General features: G+C 29.0%; 1 protein-coding gene across 1 annotated transcript in view; it reads left to right on the top strand.

Moving 5' to 3' along the window:
• Positions 1–12,011, top strand: part of LOC133338274 (cell adhesion molecule Dscam2-like) — a gene marked incomplete at its 3' end in the record, with an annotated part of 64,106 nt that overhangs the window by 26,290 nt on the left and 25,805 nt on the right. The window contains exon 2 of the mRNA XM_061546449.1: positions 11,061–11,402. Within this exon, the coding sequence (XP_061402433.1) occupies positions 11,061–11,402 (342 nt within the window). The remainder of the gene's footprint in view (positions 1–11,060; positions 11,403–12,011) is intronic.

The raw sequence follows: 12,011 nt of genomic DNA, 5'->3' as shown, positions 1-12,011 counted from the left end.
TCAACACAATGATCTGAATTGAAAATTTTCTGCGAAGAAGTTTTTTAACCCCTAAGAAAGGAGATGCCAAATTCCAGTTATAAAGAAAGTGTTTTACCCACCATGAACCTGGAATGTCAATTTACATCCTCTTTGTTTGGAAAATTTTCCACGAATATACCTATAATGGAGCCAGACTTTTATATGTGGGGTAATGGGATTCTTAGAATCTGGAATGTCAATTTACAGCCTCCTCGGAAACTGTTCGAATTATTGTGGACTTTTCTAAAATATTTTTTACTCGTTCTATGATATAAGAGTTTTTATTTTTAAATTGTGTTCAGACAATTCGTAATGAATTCGGATATAATTCGGAAGAATGTGCGTCACGGTTGGATATTTCTACTTTTGTCTCTTCAATGTCAAAACTTTTCGGAAAAAATAATTTTATTAACTTTTAAAAGACTTAGGAGCGATTTCTTGAGAAAATAACTGAAGACGGTCTCACCGAAGCATAATAATAAATTTAAATGATTCAGGGATAGAATTTTCACGATAATATTGGATGTTTTTTATTTTTTGCTGATTCAATATCAGAATTTTTAGGATAAGTCATTTTTTAGGGTAAGTCTCGCTCGACAATTCTGAAACAATTGTAAGGGATTCTGGATAAATTGTAAGTCTCAAAAAATATTTTAAGTGGGTACAGACATGTGGTTAATATTTATTTTCCATTGAATGGTTTTATATATCTTATCGTAGGAGAAAAAACCCAAGATTTTACCCCTTCAAATTTCTAAAATAATCACTTCCTTTAATTTATCTCCCCTTCTCTTCCACCCTTCCTCCAATTATTGATTATTAGCAACAATTGTATTGTGTTCGGTAATACCTTCTATGACAAAAAAACCGAGGTGTAGTCCATGATTATCACTTTCCGCTTCAACACCACTTCCGTAGCGCGGAGTGTTAGGCCGTTGACTTGTTCGAAATAAGAAAACATAATTATTTCAATGGTTTGTATTACCAAAATAAGAAAATCCAGTATCACCAAATAAACCGATCACGTGTTGATGTCATACACTGAGACAATACTGGACTTTAGAACACCTAAATTGAAATATTTATCTAAACACGCAATTGGGATTTGCGTGACATTGGTGTTATGGAACACCCAAAAAAAAAACCCGAAAACTTTTTGGCCATCAATTGAATTGTTTTGAAAACACCGAACATCCCCTTCGGTCACCAAAAAAATAAAAGAGTTTACAAATTCATATGATATTTAATTATGGACTAATTAGTATTGCTCCCCCCATCCATAAATGGGTCTAGCTCTAGTGTTAGTGTCAAATCGAGCATAAATAAATTCCAAACAAAAATGACCAATACCAACATTTCAACGAACTTTGAAAGTGAACAACACCAAGCGAAGAAACGAAATTTTTGTTCTATGACAATTTTTATGTGTTTTGTTGTTGCTAGAGAGGGTTGGTTCTTTCAACAGGAAATTATTTCATATTTCCAAAAATGGGGTGGTATGGCTATTTATGCTCTTTTGGGTATAAATAAAGTGACCGATGAGCTGGCTGGCTGTCTACTGAGGTGTTGCCTTATTATTATCATCTAAGTTAATTTCAAAGAACATGCCAACGAACTTCCTTTCCCCGTTTTTTTTGTCTAAGGCTGAGGGTGGTTTTTGTTTGAACATAATTTGATTGCATTAGAAAATCCCCTTAGACTGTCAATATTTGAAATTTGGCAACATGCAGGCATATATAGTTGAGGTTATGTGGAAAATTCCATTTGTAAAAGAAATCCCTAAAAAGTATGCTACAAGTACTTGTTTCGGAAATCTCCCTGTAACTAGATTAAAATTTTATTTTAGGGAGTTGGTGTCAATGGGAAATATATTCTACACAAAATTTCAATATATCCTACCGAACAACAGAACTCCCTATGTTCGATATTTCTTAATAAAATATCGAGATTAATATTGTGAAAAAATAAAGAAAAATTTTTATTTGCATTTTTTAGGTATTTTTTAGTTATCCCTCGGAACTAGGTTTTGGGTTAATTTTAGGTGGTGGGTGGTAATGAAAAAAATATTCTTCATCGAATTTCACTATAGGTTACCTAACAAGAGAAATCTGTTGATATAATGAATATGAGCAAAATATCGGTAGCAATTTGGGTATACGAATTAAAAGTTATTTTCTAAATATTATTTTATTTCCTGTCTGGCCATGGAATTAGAGTTCGACTTCATTTTACGATGTTGATATCAATGGAAAAAATATACTTTATTGAATTTCACAATAAGTCACCATTTGCACAGAAATCTGTAAATATAATATTTATCACATAAATATTAGTATAACTATCAGAACATAAAGTAAATAATATGACCTTATTTTTTTTTTGTTGAATTTGAGGCCTCTCTTGTCTGACAAAGAAATTTGTGTTGGATTTTAGTTTATGAAGTTGGTGTCAAGGAAAAAAATACTCTTCATCTAATTTCACTATAAGTTACTGAACATCGGAAACCCCTAGGTGTAATATATATCAGTGAAATATCGATATAAATTTGGATACATCAGCTAAAAATTATTTTTTTTGCATTACTTTTATTTATTGTATGGTATTTTTGATTTGGCCTAGAAACTAGGGTTGGACTTCGGCTTAGGAAGTTGATGTCAATAGAAAAAATGATCTTCATCAAATTTCAGGATAAGTCTCCGAACACATTAAATCCCTATCTAAAATATATATTAATAAAATATATCAATATATTTATAAATTCAAGCAGAATTTATTGTTGAGTGCTGTTTTAGTACTCTTTTCGAAATGATGCCAGAAACAGGGGCATAACTTCGTTTTAGGATGTTGGTGTCATTGGAAAAAATAATCTACACAAAATTTCACTATAGGTCACCGAAGCACAGAAATCCCTTAATATACGATAAGTCGATAAAATATCGATGGTAATATGTGTGTAAAATAAAGAATGTGTATTTCATACTTTTATTCCAATTTATTTAGATATTTTTTATTTAACCCATGGAATTGAGGTTACACTTCATTTAAGAGACTTGGTGTTAAAGGAAAAAATAATCTACATCGAATTTTGGGATAAGTTTCTGAACACTAACAATCTCTTAATGTAGTATATAAGGGAAAAATCCATTCGAAATCATGAGTTTGAAATATAAATTATTTCCTACACAAAATTTCATTTCTTTTCCCATAAAATCGGAGAGTCACCGAAGCAATATTCAGAAATTTCCCTTAATATACGAAATTGCTATATATAAGAAATCTGGTTAGAAAATTGAGTTTAATATAGATTTAAAATAAAGAAAGTGTATATTACATTTTAATTCGATTTTTTTAGTTTTATTAAATGGATCCATGGAATTGAGATTGAACTTCATTTTAGAGACTTGGTGTGAATGAAATAAATATTCCACATCGAATTTCGGTGTAAGTTTCTGAACACCATCAATCTCTAAATGTAGTATCTATCAGTGAATAATCGATTCGAATTCATGAGTATGAAATATAAATTATTTCTTCACTTTATTCTTAACATTAAGTCATTTCGAATTCGAATAAAAAGTATGATAGGCATTGGTTTTAGGGAGTTGATGCCAATGGAAAAAATATTCTACATAAAAATTCACTATTAGTTTTCGAACATATTAAATCTGTACAGTCGACATATATTAAGAAAATATCGTTTTCAAATTGCACATTTAAACAAAAAAAAGCTTGTATAATATTTTAATTTTTAGCCGTTCGGATTTGGCCCTCAAAACTAGAGTTTAACGTCATTATAGGTAAAATCTGCCAACATAAAAAATATTTTTCATAAAAATTCACTATAAGTTCCCGAACACATCGAAGCCGTACATTTTTTTGGTATCGGTAAAATAAGGGTAACAGTTTGAAAATTTTCTTTAACGTACAAAATTTGTCTACAAAATATGTATTTAGTTAAAGAGCTTTTGGGCTACTAGAAGAGTCTGTCAGTCGAGGATTAGTGACATATTCTTTGACTCGCCTCATCCTAATAACCATCAGAGCATTTTTAGAGAATTTTAAGGAAATCGTGCCAAGGTCATATCTTCTTCCATTGTCTTTTTAAATCTTCAAAATATTAAAAATTTGATCTCATTTTTTATTTACTTGATAATTGATCTTTGCAAAACATTTGAAATATTTATCGGTTACAGTAACAGTTTCAAATGATTTGAAGATTTTTTTTTTCATTTAATAGTAAAAACAAACAATTAAAAAGCTCGTTAAAAAAATTAGATCAAGCCTATCAATTGTCTTGTCACATGAATATATCTTTAAAAAAATATGAGAACCATATGCAGTGGCGATGATGATGGTGGCGATGATCGCCCAGTAGCTATAATGTGCGTTTTTATGATCGGGTTTTATTTGTTGTTTTTATTTTCTGTGGTTAATAAACGAAATATTATGCACTTACAACAATATTGAATGACAATGAGTTGTACGAGTGTGTGTGTTGACTTAAATAATGTTGTTGATATAAATATTTAACATGAATTACATTAAAAGGCATTGCACATACTACATCTGGTGTATGTTGTTTATACAACAATTAATTTTCTTTTATAAAATATCTTACATTGTACAGATATTAAGAATTAATGTAAATAGATAAAGAAAATAAATTAATTAACACTTTGCCAATTACATCATTTCTTTTCTTACTGGAGGTCACAAATATTAAGAAAGTGTTGAAATTGTGACAGAGGAAGACTAATAATTCGATTGAAGTCCAAAAGTTATACTCCAATTCCATATGGAAATGTTTATACCCAATGACTTCAAAACGACTCTTTGCTTGATTTTCGATTTCATAGTCCAAATTAAATATTTTTTAATTATTCATTGGCTTTATTTTAGCAAGCAAAGTGTCGAAGCTTAATCGCCTAGTACGAATGTATGTATGTCGAACACATGTTAATTTTGTACCCGACCTCTTGCGCCTGCCGGCCTCATCACTTTTAATTGTGTATTAATATTATGTTCGCTATTGTGTGAATGCCTACAACGGAAATGTTCTAAATATTTGTCTCACACAAAACGAATAATAGAAGAAGAAAAAATGCAAAAAAAAAAAATATACAATAAAAAAAATTAATATTTTTTAATGCACATTTGCTGTTAATAATATACGCTGCATATCAAATTAACCAAATATGGACGAAAATGTGTCATTACAAACACTCTGTGAGTCATTAGGAGTACGACAAGTGCTCGAAAGCAATAAATTGTTAATTTTTTTTTTGAAGAAAAGCTTATCGATAATAAAATGTTCTATTGAAAATTACATAATAGTATTTTCTATTGAAAATTTTCAATTTAAAATGTCATCGATAACTCAATTTTGTATTGAAAATGTTATCGATAATCACATTTTCCATTGCAAATGTTATCGATAATTACATTTTCCATTGAAAATGTTACCGATAATAACGTTTTCCATTGAAAATGTTATCGATAATAACATTTGCTATGAAAAATTTTATCGATAACTCAATTTTGTATTGAAAATGTTATCGATAATAACATTTTCCATTGAAAATTTTATCAATAATAACATTTTTCTTTGAAAATGTTATCGATAATAAAATTTTCCATTGAAAATGTTTTCGAAATACCATTTTTATGGAAAATGTTATCGATAATAAAATTTTTTATGAAAACAGTTATCGATTATAACGTTTGCTATGAAAAATGTTATCGATAATTTAATTTTGTATTGAAAATGTTATAATAATAAAATTTTCTTTGAAAAGGATATCGATAATATTTTTGTCTATTGATGTTGTTATCGATAATAACATTTTCTATTGAAAATGTTATCGATAATATCATTTTCTATTGAAAATGTTATCGATAATAACATTTTTTTTTGAAAATATCGATAATAACATTTTCTATAAATATGTTATCGATAATAATATTTTCATAGGAAATAGCAATATTTCCTATTGAAAATTTTATCGATATTAACATTTTCTATTGAAAAAGTTAACATTTTCGATAAAAAATTTTTTTCTATTGAAAATGTTATCGATAATAACATTTTCTATTGAAAATCTTATCGATAATGATATTATCTATTGAAATCGTTATCGATAATAAAATTTTCTATTGAAAACGTTATCGATAATAACATTTGCTATAGAAGAAGCTACTGATAATAAAATTTTCTATAGATGAATCTATCGATAATAAAACTTTATATTAAATATGTTATCGATAATAAAATTTTCTATACAAATGTTATCCATAGTAATATTTTCTTTAGAAAATTTGATCGATAAGAATTTGTTTCTTTAGTAACGGTTATCGATAATAACATTTTCTATACCAAAAACATTCGATAACAATATTTTTTGTAAAAAATCTATCGATAATAAAATTTTTTATAGACAAAGTCATCGATAATCAAATTTTATATAGCAAAAGTTATCGATAATAAAATTTTATATTTAAAAAATTATCAATAATAAAAAGTTCTATACAAAATGTTATGAATAATAATATTTTCTTTAGAAAAAAAATATCGATAAGAATTTTTTCTTTAGTAAAGGTTATCGTTAACAATATTTTCTATAGCAAAACCTTTCGATAACAATATTTTTGATGAAAATGTAACTGATAGCAAATTTTTTCATAGAAAAATGTTATCGATAACTAGTTTTTCTATTGCAATATATACCGATAATACGCTTTTATATTAAAAAATTAAACAATAATGAAATTATATAAGACAATTTACCGATAACAAGTTTTCCAACCAAATATGTTGTCGATAATATTGCAAAATGTTTCGATAACAAGAGTTTCTGTATAAAAATTTGCCGATATTAACATTCTGCCTTAAAAATGATACCGATAAAGTTTTTTATAAAAAACGTTATAAATTTGTTTTTCGATAGAAAAATTTATCGATAATAATTTTTTTTTCAATTATCGATAAAAAAAGTTTTCTATATAAAAAAATTTCCGCAATTATTTCCCCTTTTAATTTTCAAATATTTGCCCATTATTTGATATGTCTACCCCTCCCTCTCCTCCCCCTATTCTATAAACATTATCCGCCCATATGTTCGCAATCACAAATCCACAATCCCTTGCCACAAAACTGTGTGGTTGTATGTGTGTTTTTTTGTTGATTTTAATTTCAAAACTTTTGCACTGTTCGGAAGAAGGCAAATGAAACGACATCTGAATGCAAAAAAGAGATCAGATCACTTTCCGTCCATAGTAGTAGTAGCTCTTTTGTGGTGGCAAATATTGACTGGAGATCAGAAGGTCTCATTGGATAGATGGATGGAGGAGGAGGCAGGAAAGACAGAATATTGATGATAAGTGTTTATATGTATGTACGTGCGTGTATCTGTGTATGGATTATTGGTTAACCCAATGAAATGCAGCTGTTGTCTGAAACATCTGCCGTTTTTTCTCGGTTTTATAAGATTGATAGCTGAAAGTTTTGTAGTTGTGGGGATAGGTGGCAGGAGTATAATGAGGAAGAGGATAGAAGAGGAAAATAAAGGCTTAGAAATAAGCAACCAGTTGAAGATTATTTCTAATTCTAGAATAGTTTTTTAATTACAGAAAATAATATTTCTAAAATCCAACTTTTTAATTTTTTCATTAGACTGATGAGAATATTTGTGTTGAGCTTTGGAATTCAAAAATTCCATTCAATTATTTTGCAATCCTTATTTTTTTCTTTGGGGTTCTTTTTAACGTTTCTGATTTTGGAGCCAAGCAGCAATTTGAGTATACCAAAATTTGTGAAGCAGGTGTTTTTATGTTTTGGTTTTTTTGTGCCGGGATTTCTGTGAATGGAGCCGGTATTTGTTCGCTGTTGTTGTTGTGACCAAAAAGGGTCAAACAGGTTATGTGAATTTTTTGTTTATTTTTTTTTTTGTTCGCTCGTTTTGTTGTTTATAAAAATAATAACAAATCCACAGACATATAAATTCGTATAATTTAAGTGCATGAGTTTCAAAAATAAAATCACGTTTTTTTGGCGGATGAATATGAGGTGGGAATGAAAATGTGGAGGAAATTTTAATTTTAAAATAGAGGATCAGATTAAAAATCTACACTAAACTGTGAGGATTTTATTTCATAGCAGTATGTCGATTACAAATTGGGCTTGTGGAACGCAAGGAAAATTTGTATTTTCCTAATAGCACCCTTTTATATATTTCCTCACTCGTTTTCCCTTTTATATGCTTTTTACTTCCCTTGTGATACTGGTCTGCTACCCATGCAGTTTAATCTGAAAATATTATTCCACGGCATATGTGTCATAAATTTGCACCCTCTTCCTGGGCGCAATGCAAGAAAAAAAAAACGGTATGAACTCAAAACAATTACGTGATTTCTTCTTTTTGTCTGGAATGTTTTCCCCCTTTTCCTCTAAAACTCGCACTCATTCATACCCAAAGGTTTTCTTTGAAGAAAAATGATACATAAAATAAGAAGAGAAAATGCCGTGACTGCAAAAGGGAACCTATGAGACAACACCATCCTGAATGATAAGAAAATACTCATCGATAATAATATTTTCTTTAGAAAAGGTTTCCGATTATAATATTTTCTTTACAAACGGTTATCGATATTAATACTTTTTATAGAAACTGTTATCGATAGTAATATTTTATATTGAAAATGTTATCGATTATAATATTTTAGACAGAAAAATTTACCTACTAATAATATTTCCTTTAGAAAGGGTTATCGATAATAACATTTTCTGTAAAAAAATTATCGATAAACATATTTTACATAGAAATACTCATCTATAATAATATTTTCTTCAGAAAAGGTAATCGATAATAATATTTTCGACAGATAACACGTTACTCTGAAAAATAAGTTATCGATAATAATATTTTCTATAGAAAAAACTTTTCGACAATAATATCTTCTATAGAAAAAGTTATGTATAAAAATATTTTCAATAGAAAAGTAGCCGATAATAAGATAAATATTTTTAATTAAAAGAATGTATTTCTTATAGAAAAAGTTATCGATAATGAGTTTTTCCATAGATATAGCTATCGATATATAGAAAAAGTTACAAATTGACAAGATTATTAATGGCAAAAAATATCGAAAGTTATCTACAATTATAGTTTACATAGAAAAAGTAATCGATAAAAATATTTTTAATGAAAATAGCAGCCGATAACAAGATTTTCTTTTGAAAAAATTGTCGATAGCATTTTTTAATCAATTAAAAAAATACTTATATATTTCCCTATAGAAATGGTTATCGATAACGAGTTCTTCCATAGATACATCAACTTTTTATATATAGAAAAAGTAATCGATGGCAATGTTATTATTGAAAAAATTATCGATTACAAATATTTGTAATAAATTATATAATAAAAATGTTATCGATAATAAATTCTTTCATAAATAAAATGTTGATATAGAAAAAAATTGTCATTCATAAATTATTGTTAAGACAAAATTATCGATAATAATTAATTACTTTCCCATTAGAAAAAATCGATGTCAATATTTTTATAAAAAATATAATTTTTTTAAGGCAACATCAATCGCGTATTTAATCTTGAAAGGGAAAAAAATATTTTTTTCAATTCTATGAAAAAAATATTTCAACAAAAATAAAAAAACCTTGACGGATTACCCAAATTTCTATAAATGTTATCGATAACATTATTATATAGAAATAAATTTTGAAATAATCATCTTATCGATTGTAAATTCTTTCATAATCAAAATATTGACATTTGTAAAATTTCGTTGATAAAGATTTTTTCTTTATAACCATCTATCGATAATATAATTCAGTTAAATCGAAAATTATTTCGATTTTATTATATTCTAAAGAACATAATTGTCGAAAACAATAATATTTATGACATATTAATATTTTTTGATAGGAATAAGAATTTTGTCTCCCATGTCGGGCGCCACTTTTCTAAGGCACCCATTATTTATGTGCATATTATTGGACTGTGTAAAAGCAACTCCACCTTTCTTGAATCGCAACACCTCCACTGTACTTTCCTTCAACTTCTCCTTCATCCATGTAAGAACAACAAACCAAAGTCAGACACAATTTGCTTTTGGATCATGATGATGACGACGGTGATGATGCACACAGCGACATTATAAAGTGTCATCGACACCTTGTTGTCGCTCCATGGCAGGGCTGGATGGCTGACTTGGTTGCTTTAAATGTTCTTCCATATTAAAAAAAACAGAACTGACGAGGTAGAGGTGGTGGTGCTGAGGATGGTGAAGATGATGTGTTGTTGTCTTTCAAAAGCCAAAGATGACATGGAAAGCGTAAACTATTACCGCTTAAATAGGTGCTGCGGCAGGTTATTTTTAAATCACAAAAACAAGAAATGAGGAACATGTGTTTCCGAGGGATATGGAGAACAGGAAAAAAATCGAAATAAAATTTTTAAAATAAAAATTTCACAAATATTTAATTGTGTATATATTCGTATCTGTAAATATGTATTAGTGCCGGCATATGTCTGGGTAAAATTTATGACAAATGCATTTGGACTCGCCGCGACTCATTCACTCACTCGTCCATGACATTCAATTGTACACTTTGGACTACTGGCTGGTTGTCTGTCTCCATGGCACCCTAAAGGCATGGGACAAGGAGAAAAAATGGTAGGAGGGAGGTTGTATAATGAGATGGATAAGCCGAGGATTTGTTGTTGTCACACAACTTTGTATGCACAACTTGGTTTAGCACGGAAAGCTTAACATAAACCATAAAAATCCAATGACGTCTTGTTTTTGTTGGTGTACACTTGTTGTCGTTGTACATGGCGGCGGTGTCGGCCACAATGACGACAAGTGGCACACAGAAACAGAAAAAGAAGACAAAAAAGAAAGAAAATAACATTGCAAAAAACCACAATCATTTAAGGTCACTTCCGCTATAGACTTCGAAGAAAAACACATTAAATTCATTAGAAATAAAAATTAATTTCCCCCTTCTTTTTTCTTTGCAGCTTCCTCCACAGCCTTGGCTGTCAATCCACCCGATGCCGACCAAAAAGGACCCGTCTTCTTAAAGGAACCCACCAATCGCATTGACTTCTCCAACTCCACTGGCGCCGAAATTGAATGCAAAGCTAGCGGTAACCCAATGCCTGAAATTATCTGGATTCGTAGCGATGGCACCGCTGTGGGTGATGTACCCGGTTTGCGCCAAATCTCATCGGATGGCAAATTGGTATTCCCTCCATTCCGTGCTGAAGATTATCGCCAAGAAGTCCATGCCCAGGTGTATGCCTGTTTGGCTCGCAATCAATTTGGTTCGATTATATCGCGTGATGTACATGTTCGTGCCGGTAAGTTGGAAGTGTTCTAGAGAGAGAGAGAGAGTGATTTTTTTAAAGATTTACTTTGAGGGCAACAAATTGAAAAGAGATAAAAGAGGAAGAGAGAGTAAGAGAGTATAAAGGGATTTTATATATAAAAAATTACAAAATTAGTTATCGATAAATATATTTTCTATAGTAAAATTTATCAAAAAATATATATTCTATACAAAAATAAATCGATAACAATTTTTTTCTAAAGTTAATTTGATCTAAAGTTATATATGCTATAGAAAAATAAAACGGTAATTAATTTTTATAGAAACATGACAATCGATAACACTTTATTTTATAGAAAAATCAATCGATAACAAACATTTTCACTTAAATTTTTATCGATACATATGTTTTCCCATAAACTATTTTTCTAAAGAAGAAGTTATCGTTAGCAAGGTTATTCAATAAATATGTTATCGATAAGAAGTTATTCTAACGCAAACATTTAAAAACAGCAATAGTAAAATTAATCGACACAAAATTCTTGAACAAATAAATCGATAACAAGCTTTTCTAAATAAAAAATAATCGATAATCCTATAAAAATGTATCGATAGTAAATTTTTCTATTAACAAATTGCT

Source organism: Musca vetustissima, unplaced genomic scaffold (genome assembly GCF_032173495.1).
Source record: "Musca vetustissima isolate MV318-11 ecotype Yass unplaced genomic scaffold, APGP_CSIRO_Mvet_v1 utg10199, whole genome shotgun sequence".
NCBI lineage: Eukaryota > Metazoa > Arthropoda > Insecta > Diptera > Muscidae > Musca > Musca vetustissima.
This window is presented reverse-complemented; position numbering and strand designations above follow the sequence as displayed.